The 22,279-nt window shown below is 35.8% G+C and overlaps 1 protein-coding gene across 4 annotated transcripts in view; it reads right to left on the bottom strand.

Moving 5' to 3' along the window:
• Window positions 1-12,457: 12,457 nt before the first annotated feature.
• MPP7 (membrane palmitoylated protein 7) overlaps window positions 12,458-22,279 on the bottom strand; it is a 245,382-nt gene continuing 235,560 nt past the window's right edge. For all 4 annotated transcript variants that reach the window (XM_032243784.1, XM_032243788.1, XM_032243785.1 and 1 more), the window contains 4 exons: window positions 18,783-18,876; window positions 17,619-17,727; window positions 15,636-15,779; window positions 12,458-13,507 (listed from right to left, as the gene is read on the bottom strand). In XM_032243784.1, coding sequence (XP_032099675.1) covers window positions 13,328-13,507; window positions 15,636-15,779; window positions 17,619-17,727; window positions 18,783-18,876 — 527 coding nt within the window. In that variant the 3' untranslated portion in view covers window positions 12,458-13,327. The remainder of the gene's footprint in view (window positions 13,508-15,635; window positions 15,780-17,618; window positions 17,728-18,782; window positions 18,877-22,279) is intronic.

Genomic DNA, 22,279 nt, shown 5'->3' with positions numbered 1-22,279 from the left:
TGTTAGCTGTGTGTTAGCTGAAGTGTGCACACTTGCTCTACCAATACCTGTTAGCTGTTAACAATGATCCTTGTTAGCTGTGTGTTAGCTGAAGTGTGCACACTTGCTCTACCGATACCTGTTAGCTGTTAACAATGATCCTTGTTAGCTATTTGTTAGCTGAAGTGTGCACACTTGCTCTACCGATACCTGTTTGTTAGCTGTTAACAACGATCCTTGTTAGCTGTGTGTTAGCTGAAGTGTGTATAGTTGCTCTACTGATCCTTGTTAGCTGCGTCTTTGCTACAAAAATGGATAACTATTCAGAGTGCCAACAGGCAAAGACACCAAGATAGAGCCAAATGGTAAGACAGCAAGGGGGACGTGGAAAGTGAGATGTATAGTGGTGATGGTAAGGACAAACAGAAGTGTAAGATGCTCAAAAGGAACATTAAGCTCATTGCACTGGTTGAGGAAAGAGATGATGAGCTTTTGCACAAAGGCAGCAGGAGAGAAGGTGGAGAGGAGGGGATGGAGTTAAGAGGCTTCTCATAGGATTTGGTGGCTGAACGTTTGCAGTGAGTGCTGGTTTTCTACTGCTGTGTAACACGTGACCACAAACCTAGCAGTTCAGAACAACATTCATTTTTAGCTCACAGTTCTGCAGGGCAGAAGTTCAGGCATGGCATGACTCAGTTCCCTGCTCTGGGTCTCAAAAAGATAAAGTCAAGATATGGGCGTGGCTTACTGCTCATTTCATTTGGAGCTCAGGGTTTTCCTGAAAGCTCATGTGGACATTGGCAGAATTCAGTTTCTTGCAGCTGTGGGACTGAGGTCTTAGCATTCTTGCTGAATGCCAGCAGGTGGGAAGATAAGGGGTCTTACCTCCTAGAGGCCACTTTATTCCTTGCATATGACCTCCTCCATCTTCAAAGCCAGTAACAGAGAATCTCCCTAACATCAGCTCCCTTTCATCCTTCCAATTTCTTTCTTTAGGAAAAGCCTGACCTCTTTTAAGGTCTCACCTGATTAGGCCAGGGTAATCTCCCTTTCTTAAGGTCGACAAATTTGGAAACTTAATTGCATATGTAGAATGTCTTCGTAGCAGCATCTAGATTAGTGCCTGGTTGAAAAACTGGGAGAAGGTAATATACATCATGGCAGGAGGATCCCAGAGGTATCTCAGAATTTTACATCGAAGGTGAAAGATAGGTAGTGGGTAGGTTAGACCGTGAGTGTTCCAGCTGGACACATTGGAGGGACAATGGAGCCTTCAGCAAGGCTTGAGAATACAGGAAGTGGAAGAGTTTTGGAGGGAAGGTGAGTTAAAATTTAGATTCGTGAAATGCATAGCTACAGAGAAAAAAAAATCTCAACTGAATAATTTTGGATTATAAGAAGTGCCTCTTGCCAGCCTACTTTATAAGGGCTGAGCTCCAAAAGTATTATTTTCAGGAATATAAAGTTATTGGCGGAAAAAAATAAATTGTTAAAGGGAACTGATCTTTAGGGATTATGAGGCTAAAAGAAGTATACTTTATAAAAATATTTTGCTCAGCTCAGCTATCTAAAAGTTCTTAAGCATACCCTCGAACTCATAATGGGTTGTAAAGTGTGCCTGAAAATTGGGGGTCAGATTTTTATCCCCTAATTTTTAAGAGGTCCCAAGTTTTCATTACAGTTGGTATTTCTACCTCATGGCAGGAAATAGCAGTCGGCTGAATAATGGCCTTGCATATTTCCATCCGCTGAAGACCTCAACGTGAAAAGTTACAAGGTGATTTTCCTTCTTCCTCAAACCTACCCATAAGTCTAAAATACCAAGGTCACACGGCAGCACTTCCAGGGACTACCGATGGTCTTGCACCGTCTAGTTGAATACATTTCCATGATTCCACTCATAATTCCTATGAATTATCCAATCCCAGGTATTGCAGGCAGGAGAGCAGAAATCAATATAATGAAACATTTTCTGCATTCATTTTGCAGGCATGGGGAGGCAAGGAAGACAAAGTTAAGGTCAAATAATTAGATGCAATCTGACCTGAAGCTAATGGAAATATAAACGGGGTGCTGGGGAGCTCCGAGGACAAAGAAGAGGCTCAAGATCCTGCCAGAAAATGGATTACAAAATACTTTTAAAAATATCAGGTTTGGGTTGTCTTGTCTTGTTTTGTTTTGTAGATGTCTGGAAGCCAAGTCTCTACATGTTTTTATTCTTCTTTTTATTTTCAGAATGTTTATCTCATTTTAAAAAACTTTGTGAAGGTAAATTTTAAGTACAAGAAACTTTAGGCCAGGCGTGGTGGTGCACACCTGTAATCCCAGCACTTTGGGAAGCCGAGGCGGGTGGATCACGAGGTCAAGAGATCGAGACCATCCTGGCCAACGTGGTGAAACGCCATCTCTACTAAAAAAAATACAAAAATTAGCTGGGCATGGTGGCGCATGCCTGTAGTCCCAGCTACTCAGGAGGCTGAGGCAGGAGAATTGCTTGAACCTGGGAGGCGGAGGTTGCAGTGAGCCGAGATTGCGCCACTGCACTCCAGCCTGACACCTGGCGACAGAGTGAGACTCTGTCTCAAAAAAAAATAAAAATAAAAATAAAAAAGACCATCCTGGCCAACATGGTGAAACTCTGTCTCTACTAAAAATACAAAAATTAGCCAGGGGTGGAGGCACTCACCTGTAGTCCCAACTACTCAAGAGGCTGATACAGGAGAATTTCTTGAACTCGCGAGGAGGAGGTTGTAGTAAGCGGAGATCTGCCACTACACTCCAGCCTGGGTGAGAGTGAGACTGTCGCAAAAAAAAAAGAGAGCTTCAAGATATTTAAAACCTATCATCGATGATAGACTGGACAAGGAAAATGTGGCACATATACACCATGGAATATTATGCAGCCATCAAAAACAATGAGTTCGTGTCTTTTGTAGGGACATGGATGAAACTGGAAACCATCATTCTCAGCAAACTGACACAAGAGCAGAAAATCAAACACCGCATGTTCTCACTCATAGGCGGGTGTTGAACAATGAGAACACATAGACACAGGGAGGGGAGCACCACACTGAGGTCTGTTGGGAGGAAATAGGGGAGGGACAGCAGAGGGTGGGGAGTTGGGGAGAGATAGCATGGGAGAAATGCCAGATATAGGTGAAGAGGAGGAAGGCAGCAAATCACACTGCCATGTGTGTACCTATGCAACAATCTTGCATGTTCTTCACATGTACCCCCAAACCTAAAATGCAATAAAAAAAATACTACTATAAAAATGTATCATTTGATCAATTTTGACAAGTGCATACACCTGAGAAGTCACTGACAATTAAAATAATGAACATATTCATTATTCCCAAATGTTTACTTGTACCCCTTGGTAATCCCTCTTTTTCTTTCCATCCCCTCCCACATGTCCTGGCAATTACTAATCTACTTTTGGTTATTTTAGGTTGCTTTAAATTTCCCCAAATTTTCTGTAAATGGAACCATAGAGTATGTGCTCTCTCTCTTTTGGTCTGGCTGTTTCCTTCAGCATAATGATTTTGAGATTCATCCATATGATTGCATGTTTCATTAGTGTATTTCTTTTTATTGTGGAGTGCCATTCCATTGTCTGGATAGATCATGATTTGTTTACCGTTTAGCTTGTTGAGAGATATTTAGTTTGTTTCCAGTTTGAGGCAATTAAAAAAAATGCTGATATGAACATTTGTGTACAAGTCTTTATGTAAATGTGTGCTTCCATTTCTCTGGTAAATGTTTAGGAATTAAATGGCTGCATTACATAGTAGTGTATTTAATTTCAGAAACTGCAAAATTGTTTTCCAAAGTGGCTGAACCAGTTTCCTTCCCTACAGCACTTGCCATGATCAGACCTTTTAATTGTAGTCAACCTGACGGGTGAATAATGGTGTCTCATTGTGATTTCAATTTGCATTTCCCTGTTGACTAATGAGGTAATGAGGTCAAACATCTTTCTAAATATGCTTATTGGACAGTTATATATATATATATATATATATGTGTGCGTGTGTGTATATGTGTGTATATATATATATATATACACACACACACATATACAATATGTGTATATGTGTGTGTATATATATATATATATACACACACATATACAATATGTGTATATGTATATATGTGTGTATATGTATATATATGTGTATATATATATATAGGCACACATATATATATATATGTATTCAAATCTTTCACCGATTTGTTTACTGAGCTGTAAGACACCGAAGAAATTTAAGCAAGAGAGTATCATAATCGAATTTATGTTTCAGCAAAATCACTCAAGTAGGAAATATTGAAGATAAACGACACCAGGGCAAAACTGCAGAAGAGGAGCCAATTGGAAGAGGTTGAGAAAGATATCATGAGTTAGTGGCAGCGGGTGAATAAGAGACATCACTAGTACAAAACCAACAGGTACTGGTGGCCATTTTTGCACGTGAAAGTTAATCAAGAGAAAGAAAATCTAGGGGCTGGTTATGGTGCCTCACATCTGCAAACTCAGCACTTTGGGAAGCCAAGGCAGGGAGATTGTCTGGGGCTAGAAGTTTGAGAAAAGCCTGGGCAACAGAGTGAGGCCCTGTCTCTACTATGTATATCTATCTGTCTACTACCAATCAATCAATCAATCCATCCATCTATCTATCTATCTTCTATGTAGATAGATATATCTATGAAAAAATTTATCTACACAGATAGAAGATATATCTACATAGTAAATATATATACATATTATTTTTAATTTTTCTTGAACTCTAGATCCTCATTTCCAAGTGAATCAGATTTCTTAATTTTTTTAGAAACAGGGTCTTGCTCTGTCACCCAGGCTGGAGTGCAGTGTCACAATCACAACTCACTGCAGCCTTAAACCTCTGGGCTCAAGCCATCCTCTTGCCTCAACCTCTTCCACCATGAGCAAAGCTCCCTGAAGCCCTCACCAGAAGTAGATGCTGGCACCATGCTTCTTGTACAGCCTGCAGAACCTCTTTTCTTTATATTATAAATTACCCAGTGTCGGGTATTTCTTTATAGCCATGCAAAACACAATGCTAAATAAAAACAAATTCAAATAACAGAAAAGTACATATTCATCAGCAGCTCCACACTCCCAGGTATATATACACCATTAGCAGTTGATTTGTATCTTTCCATACTATTTAATATGTATCTTCACACACGAGAATGTAACATCCTTCCATGCCAATATATTCATGCAATTTTTATGTACATTATAATGATGTCTATAATGTACATAATACATATTATATATATATTACAGATAATATACACATTGTATACCTTCTAATAATATATAATTGTATTTTTGATATATTACTTATAAGATTGTATATTGTAGTACAATATATATTATATACCTTTTTGCATTGTATTACAATACAATAATACAATGCAAAAAGAACCACCCCATATTTTAAAACAGTGGTATAGTAGTCAAAACTATATTGTACCATTGTTTATTATTCCCTCACTAACAAGAGATTGATTTAAATTTCTTCCACAATAAATTTTACTGCTATTAACATTGCTACACAAATATGAGTGTACATAGAAGCTATTTGGTTCAGGGGCATGGTATAAGTATTTTAACATTTGATGGAAATGCAAAATTGGCCTCCAAAAATATTTTAGGCATTTCCATTGATTGATTATAATAATACCTAATATCTACTGAACGTTTACCAGATGCCAAACACTGCCCTAAGGGATTTAGGTAGAGTATTTTAATGAGCCCTATTGTATCCATCTTATTATTACTTCTGTTTTATAGATTAGGAAATGAAGGTTCTAGAAGGGTAAGTAGTGTGCATGATGTAACAGCTAGGAAGTGGTATAGCAATGATTTGAATATAAATCCTTCTTATTTAGTATTGTCTTAAGTTTTGCTGATTCTTTCACTGTTTTTGCTTTTATTCCTGCCTTCTTCATTCATGAATTTATTTTCAATGCTGAAGTGCATCACTGAGTCTTTTCTTCCAGGAAGAATATAGGGATGGTAAAAACATCTGAGCTTATTTATTGTTTCTCTTAATGATAGTCTGAATGGTTACAGAACTCCAGGCTTAGACTTATTCTCCCCACACTGTATAATACGGCTTTTGTCATCTACTATCCTATTGCAGATGAGATGTTTGAGGCCTAGCAGATTTTGTATTTCTTTTCAGGTAACATCTCTCTCTCCTCTCTCTTCTCCCTCTGCCCCTCTATGAGTATAGATATATATGATGTGTCAGTGGAGACTCAAATGCCATGAGTTGTATTGCAATTGGTGACATGATGTTCCAAAATTGAGGCAGAGGGAACTCTTAGTAAAGTTCTGAAAAAAAAAAAAAATGAAGTACAATCTCCCTTTGATTTACAAGGTAGTGCATTCCTGGAAAATTCAGTGTATATAATAACCTAGCCAAAATACAGTACCACTCATGTTATTCTTTCCCGAGTTGCTTGAGCCAATGTTTATTTTTATTTTTTTCTTAGAACAGTTTTAAAAGCGACAAATTTTCTTGAGCTCAGTTTTATTCATATTCCATAGGTTCTGATTTCAGTGTTATTTTCTGGATAATCTACAATCTTATTTTGATTTCCTTGATGATCCAAATACTCTAAAGTTTTTATTTCTAGGTCCTTTTTCAGTTTATATTTGCTGTTTGTTCCTAGTTCTATTGGACTAGGGTCATAAAATGTAATTTGAGGTATTTAAATATTTTGGAGTTTAATGAGGCTTTCCTGTGGCCTGCTTTAAAATTTTGTTTTATAAATGCTCGATGAGATGTAATCTCATTTTCAGGACAAAATACTCTTTCCATAGCTATGCTATGGAAACAATTGCTTGTGAGACTAAAATTAAATACAAAGAATCTAAAAGAGAATCCATAAACTGCTTGATATCAGCCTGAAGAATTATGATATTCAGACCCTCTATAACCATTTTTTTCAAGGTCTAAGAGATGTGTTTTACAGATTATCAAATAATGTGGTTTTGTTGATTATGTCTCTCATGTTTTGTTTTAGGCCTTCAATGCTCTTTCTGTAGTGGCTCATAGCATTAATTACTAAAGAACAACTTTTTGACCCAATTAATAAGCATCGACTTTAACTGTGGTGTTATTATTTTTGTGTTCTCTGCTTTCTGTTTGCATCTGCCTGGCATATTGTAGCTAATCCTCTCACTTGAAATCTTTCTCATCTGGAAGCATACAGTTGGTTTCATTTTTCAATGTAGTTGAAATGTTATCTCAATACATGAATTTATGCCATTTAAGTCCCTTGTCAGAGATAGTCTCGCTTCTGTCATCTCATTTTTTAAATTCTCTTTTTGGTTCTTTATATTTAATTACAGTCCCACTGGAAATTGCTTTCTATTTTTCTGTTTTGTTATGTTTTGTTGTTTTTTTTGAGACAGGGTCTCATTCCATTGCCCAGGCTGGAGTGCAGTGGCATGATTACAGCTCACTGCAGTGGCTTCCCAGGCTCAAACAATCCTCCCACCTCAGCTTCCTGAGTAGTTGGGATTGCCAGTGCGCACCACCATTTCCGGCTCTTTTACTTTTTTCTTTTTTGTTGGTAGAGACAGGGTTTCACCATGTTGCCCACGCCAGTCAAATTCTTAAAAAATAATTATTTAACTGATAATAACATACATTTATATTGCTCTCTCCCTTCTTCTATCCTCAGTTATTTTGATATCTTCTAGATTCCTGATAGTAATATATTTTCATAGGTTTATACTTTATGTTACATTGCGTTCTAATATTTACAGCAATAAATGTTTTGTAGCTATAGTTTATAGTCATTCAAATGTATTTCTATTTAGAACTTTTCTATGTTTAAGTGAAACTGAAGATCACAAACAGCTGCAATCTACTACTAAGTAGCAGCGCCTGGCACAGAGCAAGGGCTTAACAAATTAAACCTTTTGGTATAATTCTTGCCCGAGTCAAATTAAACAATAAAACAGGCATTACTTTGTTTGAAATGGTAGACTCTGCGGTGTTTAGTCAGCCTTTTAATTTATAATATATTTTGAGTGACTAATAGAACACAACCATCATACATTTGTAAATCCAAAAACATTAAGTAAGAGCAACTTTTTTTCTGAACTGAATTTTAAGGTTAAATTCTTATCCATATTGAGCAGGAAAAAAATGAAATCCTAGAAAAACAAAATTTAAATGGGATGTCTTGCTTTGGACCATTCTATAGAGTGTATTAAGGCTCAGTAATTGTATCAATGCAGGGCATGTGACTGCTGAGCAAAAGGACAACTTCTGCTAAGTGAAAAGTAGATATTGAGAATGGCCTGAGTGGCTCGTGAATACTGTTTCAAATTAGGAGTGATTTCAGCAGCAAGGAAGTAGTGACTTAAACCATCATTTTTTTTTTTTAATTTAACAGTTAGAGGAAGTCCCAGGATTGGCTCAGCAGTTCAATATTATGAATTTAGGATCCTTCTCACTCAGTCATCTTTAGTTGATTGGCCTTTGTTGTTCTCTGCTGTCAGGTTAGGATTATAGCTGCCATATTGATAAGCATCTCAAGCAGGAAGATGAGGACAGGACTATAAAGGATTTTCGTTTCATGCAGTTGTTTAAATTAAGGAAATGTGTCTTTCTCATAGCTCCTCCAACAGACATGACCTGGAATTGGTAGCATGACCAGCCCAGATAAATCACTACAAAGAGGAGATTATCATGATTGACTGAGTCCAATCTTGAGTAGGGTCAGAACTCAGACAGACTTAACATAAAATTTCATAGTATGCTAAGTTTTTAATACATTTCTAGTAATATCCATTGTTAGAAAATTAAACCCTAGATACGGGCATGGATACATCAAGTTGTATCTGACTAAATCAACAGTGTTTTGAGAAAATTCTTTGCCAACTGTATGTGCATAAGAGTGAACAATCACTCCTCTAATTACTCAAATCTTAACCTGTTCCCAGCTTTAGCTCCAGTTACAGAAACACTATAAAGTACAGTGCAGTGGAAACAGTATGGAGCTGGAGGATGCCAGACGACACTCCAACCCTAAGTCCACTGCTCATCATCTGTGTCACCGTGGGCAAGGTACTCCAGCCCTGCTGCTCAGTTTGCTCCACTGCAAAATATGAAGATAACATCTTCCATATAAGATAGTTGTGGGATTAAATAAGATCATGTATGGGGATTATAAAGACTTTCTATGATTAATAAGTACAATTTTGCCAGCCGGTGTTTAGGCCTGTATATGTGTATAAGATTGCTGTTACAAAAGTAAAATATTTTCTGTCCTTCAGAAGCTTAATTGTAACTGAGCATACATTTGGGGAGAAAAGGGTGGCAGCAGAGGAAAGGGCATTAATACAATTAAGGGACATTTCTTTCTGTTATCAATTACATTGCATACCTAGCAGTTAAAAATAAAAATTGGTTCACTTCCTATTGGGGATTACCTAATTAGTTCCTAATGTATCACTTGGTAGGAAGCTATGAAATTTTTTTAAAATAATAAAGCTTCTAATAAATTATTTATTGTAAATCTCCAGTGAGTTTATTGATAGGGAAACTGTTTATGTAGGGTGATTGAAAATATTTATACAGCTATTTTTAAATTGTGTGATGTGATGATAATGACCATTATAAAACAGGAGCTCACAATTATTGAACACTTCTGTTCCAGGTGTCGTTCTAAGTATACATGGATTCTTTCATTTCATGCCCACACCAATCCCATAAGGTAATCACTGTTCTTATACTTATTATTATTTTTTTTTTTGAAGAGAAAATGAAGAACAGAGAGGTTCAATATTTTTTTCAAGGCTGCAGAGCTGGTAACAGGCAAAACCAGAACATGAACTAAAGAATTCTGACTCTAAATCCCATGCTCTTAAATGCTTTTAAATGCTCTTAAAGACAATCTTTCTGTGGATACAGAGCTGGGGCTGACTGGCTCAAGGACTGAAGCAAGGCCAATGCTAGCTAATTTGCATAAGCAGATGACAATTTGTTCCCATATGCACAGCTGAAAAAGTTGAATTTAGCCTAACTTGAGTTCAGGAAGAGAATGCCTATGACACTGATTTCTAATGGGGAGGAGGGAGAAGGGGTGGGGAGTGGGGGAGGGATGTTCCCATCATTTGATGGTCCTAATTCTTCCTTCTGCCTGTGGTTCTTGACGGTTTTAAATTGCCAGACTGTATGGGTAAGAACACTAGTGAATTGCATCTCTCCAACAACCTTGATGAAAGCAGTGTTTGATTGAAAAAAATATGAAATTTAATTTTAGACATGGCAAGTTCAATTACATCACTTCATATCACAGTAGAAAATAGAATTTGTTCTACCATGGGAAATAGTATAATAGAATAGATCAGAATAGTGGTATAATAAAATATAATATCCAAGTGCAAAAACAATTTTCAAGTAAGTACACACATTGTTTGAAGGTACTTTATTAAGATAAAAGATTTTCCATTACATTTATAAATCCTTCCTAGTCAAAAGAAAATAAATAATAAAAATCTGTATCTTTAGAAAGATTTTAAGAACATAGTTTTGTAAGTCTGAGAAGGTTACATTTGTCAATTTCAAATTATTACAGTTTAGATACATTAAATCATTACACAATACCAGGAAGGTCAGCCTTAAGGATACCAAGAGCTTCCATATTGGTCAGTAAAATAAGGGTAAAAAATTAAATTTTAATTTCACCTTTTTATGTTTAAGTGACTTTAGTCAGTCCTAGAAGTACAGAATTTCCTTTTTGGTCTTGGATTTTAAATATACAAACTTTAAAAAGTGAACATTCCTATTCTCTTATATCGCGGCTGACACTCCAACTTGAGAGCTGGCTTCTAGAGGGAGGAGTGCTATTCTTCTTGCTAGAGAAGGAGGCTGGAGGAAGAAAGTACAGAATTCAGGGCCTTTGTGCTGCAGCTATCAATGAACTCTTGGAGTTGGCCTTGCCTCCTTAAATTTTAATCAAATATCTTTCTAAGCATCAAGGTGGCCATGTAGACACTATTTTTAAGACTATGTCTACTGGCTGGGCGTCGTGGATCACGCCTGTAATTCCAGGACTTTGCTTGGGCCCAGGAGTTCAAGACCAGCATGAGCAACATGGCAAGACCCTGCCTCCAAAAAAAAAAAAATAATAAATAATCTATACTACCTGATTTCTCAAATTGCCAAAGTGCCCCCGTTTTCTCCCCCATTATTTAAAACATATTGTTCTAGCTCTGGCCCTAAATAAAGGTCTGGACCTTTCTTTTTTTAAAACATTATATTTTTATAACACCCCATTATTGCCACCACCAAAAAAGGCCTCAGTTTCTTCCACTTTATCCTTTATCTCTGTCCCCAAAGTAAAGAACTGAAGTAATTGTCTGCATTTATTTTTTAATGTGGGTATTTCAGCGTAAAAAATTTGGACTACCTACATGACTATGGTGATTTCCTGAATTATTACATAGTTCCCATCATTCTTTGTACCAGAATTTTTAGACAATGTTCAAAAAAGGGAATACGTTACCCAAACAATCTACATAAGACTTCAGATTGGCAACCCTCCCTCTTTCATTTTTTAAAAACAAAATCGATGCTATATAATTAATACGCTTAGAACTCACTGTCTGGATCCTGTTGTTGTATAATACTTAGTCTGATTATCTGTTTTGGTGTGAGTATGTGTCAAGGCCATGGGAGTGGTTTCTGTCTCTGTTTCTAACATGAACTTCAAAAGTCTGAAGGAAAACTAGTGAATCATGCTATCAAATGTGCTGTGCACAAATAGCATACTTGGATCTATCAGTGCAAAGCTCAACTATTTACATGGAATGTGACCTTGATTTACAAAACTACTCTTTTAAATTAGGACATCTTGACATACAATCAATTTATTTTATGAATAGCCCCATTTGATATTTAAAAAAATATGCTTTTCAAATATTTCATAAATATATAAAATTTTACTACATTCTATTTTTTTTAACATGACATTTAAACTCTCTTTACAAATCAACAAAAAATAACATTTTTTTCCTCTTTGAAAAGTCACAGATGCAATGAGTTTCGATTGACAGGGCTTCACTGCATGCAAGAATGGCAGGATATGTTCTCTTATAGAACGTATAGTCATTTCTAGCATTTTGAACTATATAATTCACTTGCTGAAAATCAGTAGTATCAAAGAAAAGTGAGAGATCCCATCTAAATATTTACAATGTAAGAGTCTTTCTTAAACGTCTTTAACAATGGCAAGGTTAGGATGGTGTCTGGACAGTATTAAGAATCATTTTGATGACAAATAAATTAACATTACATGAAAAGTTTTCTAAAACATATCTTAGAGCAACTTAAAGAGAGGGTAATCTATTGCACATATATGAAAAATAATCTTTAATTTTTCTTTAATTGTATCAGTAACATGTAAAACATGTTTTACATGTTTTAGAATAGAAATTCTTCTTCTAATTTATTGGGAAAATCCAAAAACAGCTAAAATAACATTTTGGGTGACTTCATAAATGTCTTCTGAGGATTTACAAATCAAAATATCCTTTGTAATCATTTCTTGCCACAAGACTCTACCATTGGTACTAATATTAATCCCACAAGGAAAGGCTTTTAGTTACTTATATAATAACTGTTAAAAGTCTACTTTCCCTTATTAAATATTTGTTGAGTCACTGACAGGTACTCAAAAGGACTTCTCAAGCTATACTATGGAGGCCATTCACTCAAGGTAAAATTTCAGTTACTCCTTTAAGAATGATTTTAAAATACACACACTGTGAACGTATTGCGAGCATGTAAAAAAAAGTCTGCACTTTTGGAGGATGCCTTACTGCCGGCCCAGCTAAATCTGTGATGATCCACAGGAAATAGCAAAGCTGTCCTGTCTGTCTGGAGCTGCTCATGGCTACTGAATTGATACCTTCAAGGGCTAACATTCAAACTTGACAGCAGCAGCCACACCTGAGACCAGCTGGAGCACTGAACTCCAATACATACTAAGCCTCTAGCCAGGTCTCTCTGAAAATCTCAGCCTCATCTTGGAGATGGAGCTGTATTAAAGACAGCCAGAAGGTTTGAGGTTTTGCTAAGAATACAGTACTGTGCACATTTTGATTGCAGATCTTATACTCACATATGGTATTTGAAATAAGGCTATAAAAAGATACAAACAAACCAGCATTCAACCTGAACCAAAATTGTACATCTATGACAGTGATATAGATTTTAAAATCTACTACCAAAGCAGTAACTGATTTCATCATACACTCTATAAAAAAGACAATTATGGAAATTTCTCTTAGTTATGAATGTAACCAGCTCACTGGTACCCAGTGGGTCTCTGTCTCTAATTTGTCAAAAGTTGTTTTGAGCTCATTGAATGCCATAGTGAGGTCATCATTTATTATGATTTTGTCAAAAAGATGACCATATTGACTTTCCATTATCTGTGCAGATTTAATCATTTCTTGAAAATCTTCTTCCTACGAAAGGAAGTATTAAAAAAATAATTGGTTAACCAGGACATTACCTCACTTCACATCAATGCAAACATTCTACAATTGGTTTACCTAATGCTGTTCTGTGTTCAGTCTTTCCCCTTAGCCAGAAATAAAAGTCATCCTCTTTAACCACAAGTGCTTCAGAAGCCATAATTTCTAATACTATTTCTCTGATTTGCTTGTAACAAAAAGCTACTCTGGCAAGAGTCAAAACTCCTGCCTTAACTGAATTGCAGGATAATGAGTCACTAACTCATCATTATGGGGACACATCAGTATTAAAATAGCTATTAGAGAAAAGAATTGTTTACTCTGATGTTTTGGCTGCATTATTTATGCTTATTCATAGGAAGGAATTTATAATATAAGCTCCTTTTTCAAAGTTGGACACATTTGTAAATGGATGATTACCATGTTTTTTGTTTTGATACAAAGTGTCACTTTGCCACCCAGGCTGGAGTGCAGTGGTGCAATCTCAGTTCACCACAACCTCTGCCTCACTGGTTAAAGCAATTCTCCTGCCTCAGCCTCCTGAGTAGCTGGGATTACAGGCACATGCCACCACACCTGGCTAATTTTTGTATTTTTAGTAGAGACGGGGTTTCTCCATGTTGGCCAGGCTGGTCTGGAACTCCTGACCTCAAGTGATCCACCTGCCTCAGCCTCCCAAAGTGCTGGGATTACAGGCGTGAGCCACCATGCCCAGCCAATTACCATGTTCTTTCTATGCCTCATTAGAAGTGTTTCAGGAACCTTCGTGTCTCACATTTTTAAGGCCAGAAAGTATTTTAGTTGGCTATATAACATAAATGTAAGAGAGCCAAATCCTATTCTTATCTTCATCGAAAAACCTTTAAAATGTCTAAATAGTACAATAAATCTTTATGGTGCAACATGCTGAAATAATTTGAGTCTGCATTTCATTGTCACATAAGATTTCACAATAACAGAAAATTTAATTTTAGTGTTGATCAAGAGTCTAAGTAACTAACATCATATGACAGTACCTACTCAGAACGGATATGTACTGCTGGCATGTAAAAAAAGGTATTTATCAAATATACTGGGAATCAGAAATGTGATCTGTATTTTGTAACCACAATGAACAGTTCATAAATTAATGCAGACTAAAGTTAATGATGAGCTAATTAAGAGTGGGAAGAAAGAAATAAGCTTTTGACATTTAATCTCTTTGCTTTTGATTTTTGGTCCAGAGGTAGACTATATTATCTTAAGATTAAGAACAAAAACAATAAAAGGTCTTGCCAGAAGCCATTATATTCATGAATATACCACAATCATCATTTCCAATAACACTCATAGAAAATACAAATATTATTGCTGAATAATATTTGTCTACTTATCTTATACCCAAATAGTGATTTTCTTTTGCTGTGCTAAATGTAATTATTGACACAAGGAGACAAGCAAGGCAAATTATTAAATTTTTCATTTGGACTCTTAATGAGTAACAGTAACTGATGGTATTTTTAGCTTTAAAATTAAACTGCTATGTAAATTAATTGGTCTAGATTTTATACAAATGTTTGGCCAACAGTAGCATAAAATGTATGCATAATAGCATACAAAATAGCTTTGAGTCAATCGAATATGAAGAACCATTCACCAAAGCACAAAAAGTGTAACTATTCAAAAGGTATGTACCTAAATACAATTCTTTGACTGATTTTTTGATCTACTATACTCTTCCTGAATACTTGCAGCTGTATGTATGTTTTCATATATACAACTATATCTTATGTCTTATCTACTGCTTATATCTTATGCCCAAGCTTTTTGTGGTTGTTGTTGAGACAGGGTCTCACTCCGTTGCCCAGGCTGAAGTGCAGTGGTGTGATCTCAGCTCACTGCACTCTCAATCTCCTGGGTTCTTGTGATTGTCCCACCTCAGCCTCCCAAGTAGCTGGGAATACAGGTGTGCACCATCAGGCCTGGCTAATTTTTGTATTTTTTTGTAGAGATCGGGTTTCACCATGTTGGCCAGTCTTGAAGTCTTGGTCTCAAGTGATCCTCCTGCCTCAGACTCCCACAGTGGTGGGATTGCAGGTGCCAGCCACCACACCTGGCCCCCGAGCATCATTATACTTACTGTGAAGGGCTTTGCAGCACTTTGGTCATCTCTGCTTGAGATAATCTTTGCATTTTTTCTTGTTTCTCTCAAACGCTCTATTGATGGAGGCTTTATAAATATCACATAGGGCTTAAATTCTAGTGTCCTTAAATGCTTCACTGTCTACAAGGAAGAAAAGAAAGTTTTCTCACATTTCTCCATAGCATCATGAATTATTGAATTTTCTTTCTAAGGAGAAAATTCCTTGAAATTATTCTTTAATTAAGATCAGTAGTCCTTTCAATATATTATTATTCAATTAACTATTGACAATTAAATGTAATAAACACCTATATAAAAAGCTGAGGAATGTAACAGCATTTAAAAATGTTCTGAAATATATCATAATTAACATTAAACAGAAGTGGCTAAAAATATCACAAAACTGGTTTTTAGATCAAATACCCCAAAGGTGTGATGAGTTAAATAAACTTCTGTCCATGAACGTCTTCCAGCCATCCCTTAAAAGCCCCTTCCTGATTTCAGGCAAGAGTTCTCCTCTTTCACCCTATCCTACAGAGTGCCCTACAAGGGCAGCCTCCTGCTCTTTCTGAAGCCTGTCCACATTGCTTCATCAAATAGTTGATGTTCTATACTCTATGCTTCTGGGGACCCATCAATAATCAACGGTGAGAGCTGAAAGTTATCTTTGATGAGCTGAAACTACACTGTGGGAGTCTGAGAGCAACTGTACCTGGGACACCAGCAGGGAGGCTCTGCCTAAGCAGGACTGTCCCATTCACTGTTGGTGCCTAATATGGTTTGGATCTATGTCCATACCCAAATCTCATGTTGAAATGTAATCCCCACCGAAGGAGGTGCAGCCTGGTGGGAGGTGACTGGATCACAGGGGCAGTTTCTTAGGGTTTAACACCATTCCCCTTGGTGCTGTCATTGCAATAGTCAGTTTTTGTGAGATCTGGTTGCTTAAAAGTATGTGGCATCTCCCTCCTCTCTCTCTTCCTCCTGCACTAGCCATGTGAAGTGTTCACTCCTCCTTTGCCTTCCGCCATGATTGTAAGTTTCCTGAGGCCTCTCCAGCATCATGCTTTCTGTACAGTCTGCAGAACCATGAGCCAATTAAACATCTTTTTTAAAAAAATTAATTACCCAGTCTCAGGTATTTCTTTATAGCAATGCAATAATGGACTAACATAGGGCCCAAGTCAGGAGGCAGCCCCCCTGATAATTGTTGAAACCCTCTTACTGCAGATTCATCTTCCTTTAGAGGTGCAAAGGGCTTCTGCAGGTCATTCTAGCATTTGGAGGTTCTGCACCGCAGAGTGCAGCCATCAGAGGAAAGAGAAACCATCATCCCTGGGGAATGAGGAAAATGCTGTGGGCTGGGAATCTGCTGGAGGATATATGGTTTGATAGGGAATTGAATGGCTTCATAACTGACATTCTCAGTTCAGAATGTTCATAATGGAGTGCCCAGGATGACAGGTGCAGATCTGGCAGTTTCAATGGGCCTTTCATTCAGTACAATTCCTGTAAAACGCCCTTCAGTTCTAGTGCAGGGTATTTGCTAGGATATATACAGAACCGAAGTAAAAGACTTGGAGCCAAAATATCCATTTTTAAAAATTATAGACACTGATGCTAATATATAACACATAAGAATGCATTATGCATGTCACAATGTGATATATTTTTTAAAAATATAGAATATATAGAAATATCTAAGAGCTGCTTTACTTGACAAAAACTGAATATAAATAGGTGTTACAAACACAGGTCTTGGAGCTTCCTCCACTTCTCTTTTCTAATAATATTATGAGCTTTTCTTTTTTTCCACCAAAGATGTCTCAAATTACATTTAAATGCTTTTGCCATCTCAGAAAAGCCACATATATGCCAAAAGCGAGTTGACTTCATATGTATTTCATATTGAAATGCTCACATGAGGTGCTGTAGATGACATGGGTCAGAAGGATATTGAATAGTTCATTGTTTACTTACATGAGGCTGAACATCCAACAAACAAACTTTGTTTTTAGCGAGGACAGACCGAACTGAGTCTATACTTGTGCCATAGTAGTTGTTTTTATATTCTCCATATTCAATAAACCTGTAAAAAATTAGACGCATCAGAATCGTTTGTGAATTTAAAATGATTCTAGGTGGCAAGATAAAATTCATACGTAAAAGTCGTTTCTGCTGAACATGTAATTTTTTAAAACTATGTTTAATAAAATAAACAGAGCCATGTATTTCAAAATGTCAATTTTTAAAAAATATTTTATTTTACATTTTCAAATCAGTAACACTTGCTTAAATTACACTTAAGCAGAAAAAAAGTACTTTAGTCTAGTAGGGCTCTAATGTTTTCCATCACCGCCCCCCAACACTTTTTTCAGAACTAATGCAGTGCAATAAAATGGTGAATAAGCCAAACAACAGAAACTACTGGAATTTCATTGCATGCAACAGACTAACCCAGCCCAGCTTCACAACTAGAGGCACTGGGTGGTGGCTAATGGAGCCAGGGCAGCCGATCATGTGCTATAAAAACACAGTCACTGCGCCAAATATGAAAAAAGCATTTCGATGTTTCAATAAAAATCCACAATCCTGCATTAAAACACGTATTGCTTCTGATAGCCTAAAATATTCATGCCTCAGCAGATGGAAAACCTGGGTGGGGGGAATGGGGTGGGCTTGGAGCTTGCTAGAGGAGATGGCACCAGCAAGTTAATTACCATCATTTCAATTTTTAGAAGAGCCAATGAGAGAATGAGATGCAGGTGTGGAAGCAGATGCTGAAACTAGTGATATACTACATAGTTGTTCATTAATTTTTGAAGTAAAATTCTATCCAAATTGTATGTTAAAATTCAATTAGTGGGCTGGAAGGAGGTCAGAATAAGATACTTGCAACCTTCCGTCATTCTGCAAAATAATGTCTACATATTTTATAGAAATGAAGCAAATCCAGGTTACTAAAAAATTAGAGGTGAAGATTAATAATAATTACCAACCAAATTACCTTTTCATCTGTTTCAAATATTATTATAATAATTAAAATACATTTCAAATGGAGGGGAACTCTCAGTTGTCTAAAACTGAACAGGCATGTGCTTATAAAAAACAGTCACATAAAAATTCTCAAAAATGTCCACATACTTGTTATTTTGTACATCTGTCTCAAACAAATGCTTGGAAATGAAAATGTATTCAACGCCATCACTCTCCTGGCTTCTTTTTGCTCTGGTAGTATCTGTGATTTAATGAAAAGGAGTTTAGAAAAGCCCATATCAGCCACCTTAAGGAAAATATTAAAAAAAGAAATCAAGTGTATTTAGTTTTTTCAACAGGGTTTAAAAATCTGTTTAAAAAGCGAATTAGCTAATAAAATATAGTAAGCTGTTATAAATCCAGATTTTCCACTGTTATTAAAATTATATTGACTTGAAGATGGATAAAAAAGTTAATTGCATTGTATGTCTGTGCTATTATTTGCTATTTTGCAGGCTCTCTAACCTGATACAAGAATGATATTTAAACTTGTGAGGAAAAAAACCTTTCTTTTGCAAATAGTATGCTTATTATCTTTATTGATCTTTATTCATTAAAGCAAATCTATTAACCACTAAGTTGTTAGGAAAACTCTGAAATTTGTTTGACTCTCTGCCTTTCATGAGACATAGTGGCTATGCCATCAACGTTTTGTTTTACTAGCAAGTAAAGTTAAATACTTCTGTGTCCTATTCATTCCTCGTTTGCAAAGTTATAAATAGCATCATCTTAGAATTCTATTGAACTTCCAACCTTTCCGTAATCTTGCCTAATTATTTATTAATGAATTAAAATGGAGCAGAAAATATAGGATTCATTAAAAGGACAACAAGAACGAAGCCCAAGGCACTCCAGTGCTGACGTGGCAAATGTAAACCCACTACAAGCCATCCTTCCTGCAGATCCCAACTAAAACTATGGATGCCAATAAACTCTCTGAACATTTTGAAAATAAGTAAAGCAGGTAGACTGTAGAGGGGAGTAAAACTGCATGGGGAGAAGTCTGACTTTGTTTTCCTCTTAGCTTTGCCCCAAGGGTGGGAATCCTTCACAGAGCAGCATGGTAGAATTTGCAGCTAAACACCAATAGAAGCCCTAATGTTTTGGCTCAAAGAACCAGGAAGAAAAAAAGTCCCCGTGGTTTGAAAAGTGTGGAGGAAATCCAGGAGAGGAGAGAGTTGAAGAAGAAAATACTTTAATTCTGTGTATGAGTCAACAATAGTCTAAGAATCGCATCTGTGCTATATACATGCAGTTCAAATTCAAACCATCATGGCAAAGGCCTTATGAAGTGAACTGAGAATGGAATGTCCAGGTCTCAGCCTAAGCCCTGAATAACAGTAGCACAAAACATATCAAAGTTAATGAAGAAAAGTCTTAAAGAACTGAGCTGAGATCTGAACCATGCACACAAGTCTTAGACTAATCCTTGCACCAAAACAGACGTAAATCAATATAACAAAAGTAAATGAGATAAAAGAAGCTGACAGCTAAAATAAAAATACCAATTCTCCAGAATATTGTAACAGAACCTAGTATTAATACATTATATTCACAATGTCCAAAATGCAATCTGAAATCATTTAACATGAGATAACCAAAAAAAAAAAAAAAAAAAGACCAATTTTTAAGGGGAAAGATAACAGACGGCAACTCTGAATGACCTAGAAGTTAGATTAGACAAAGGCTTTAAAGCAGGTACCATAACTATGCTTGAAAAGGTAAAGGAAAATATACTTGAATCGAACAAAAATATAAATTCTTAGCAGAGGAACAGAAACTATAAAGAAAAACCAAATAGAAATTGTAGAACTGAAAAATAAAAATAATGGCAACATATCACTAGGTGGGCCAGTAACAGAATGACAGAAAGAAAAGCCGGTGAACTTGAAGACAGAGTGATAAAATTGTAACTGAACAACAACAACAAATAGATTTTAAAAATACAGATAGAACTCCAGGGACCTATGAGAAAACATGCATGTCATGGGAGTGCTGGAAGGAAAGGAAGAAAGAGATTAGGCCAGAAAAATATGTTTGGTGAAAGACATAAACTTACAGATTTCAGTAGCTCAGCAAATCCCAAACAGGATACACTCAGAAGAAAATATTATGCCTAGACATATTATAATCAAACGATTAAAAGCCAAAGATAAATTAAAAAATCTCAAAGCAGCTAGGAAAAAACACCTAACACATAAGTGAATAATGATTTAAACTGTCAGAGATATGTTAACATAAATCATAAGAATAAGAAATCAATGAAATATCTTTAAAGCACTGAAGGAAAAGACTTAATCAAAATGGGTTTCAAGAATAAAGGCAGAATAAAGACCTCCTCAGATGAAGAGAAACTAATAGAATTCCCCAGCAGACTGTTCTAAAAGAAACAATCAAGGAAGTTCTTTAGGCTGAAGAGAAATGATAAGAAGGAAATTTCTATTTTCAGGAATGAGGAAAAACAAATAGCTGTGTAAATGTAAAAGTCTACTTTTTTCCTCTTAGGTTCATTAAGACATATATGACCATTTTAAAGACAAGTTATAATATTATCTGATAGAGTTTTCAATGTATGCAAATGTAATACACTTGACACCTAAAACAAAAAGATTAGGCTGGGGTAAAGGGTCTTAAATGGTTGCCAGGTTTCTGTATTTTATGTGAGATGACACCAAGTTAAACTCCAAGCAGATTACAAATGGTTAGATATACATACTTTAATATTTAGAACAACCAGTAAAAAACTAATGCAGAGATACCACCAGAGAGCCAATGGGTAGATTAAAATGGAAACTAAAAAGGACTCAATCCAAAAGAAGGCAGAAAAGGAAGACAAACACAATAAAATACAGATGAGACAAACGGAAAACAAATAAGAAAATAGTAGCTTAAATTTAATCATTTCCATAATTTTATATATATATATATATTTACTATATATATAAAAGGTTGGCTTTATATATATAAATTTACTTATATATAACATATATATTTAAACATATTTATAAATATAAATGTTAAATATAAATATATATAATACATATATATACCAAATGACTTAACATTAGAAAAGCAGAATTCATGAAATTAAGAGATTAATGGCAGCCAACACAATCATCTCAATGTATGCAAAGAAAGCATTTTTAAAAACTTTGACAGCATTCACAATAGTCTCAGCAAAGTAGGAGTAACAGTAATGTCCTCAAACTGATAAAGGACCTCAATGAGCCAACATTATATTAACGGTAAAAGATGGTGCTGTTTTCCCCTGAGATCAGGAGTGAGGCAAGCGTGCTAAATAACAACATGAAAACTAAGCTTGAAATAGATCAAGATCTAAATGTAAAACCTAAAACTGTGAAACTTCCAGAAGACTACAGAATTTCTTTGCAACCTTGAGATAGCAAAGAACTTTTACATAGAACAGAAACATTATAAAACATAAAAGAAAAATTGATAAATTAGATTTCATCAAAATTAAACACTTTTGCTTTTTAAAAGACACCATTAAAAAAAAATGAAAAGGCCAGTCACAGACTGGAAGAAAATATGTGTAACACATTTATCAGATGAAGAACAGGTATCTAAGAGTAGAACTCTCAAAA

This window comes from Sapajus apella, unplaced genomic scaffold (genome assembly GCF_009761245.1).
Source record: "Sapajus apella isolate SASKATOON/1434 unplaced genomic scaffold, GSC_monkey_1.0 scaffold53, whole genome shotgun sequence".
In the NCBI taxonomy this organism is placed as follows: Eukaryota; Metazoa; Chordata; class Mammalia; order Primates; family Cebidae; genus Sapajus; species Sapajus apella.
The sequence above is the reverse complement of the archived record's forward strand: the minus strand, read 5'-3'. Positions and strand labels throughout refer to the sequence as shown.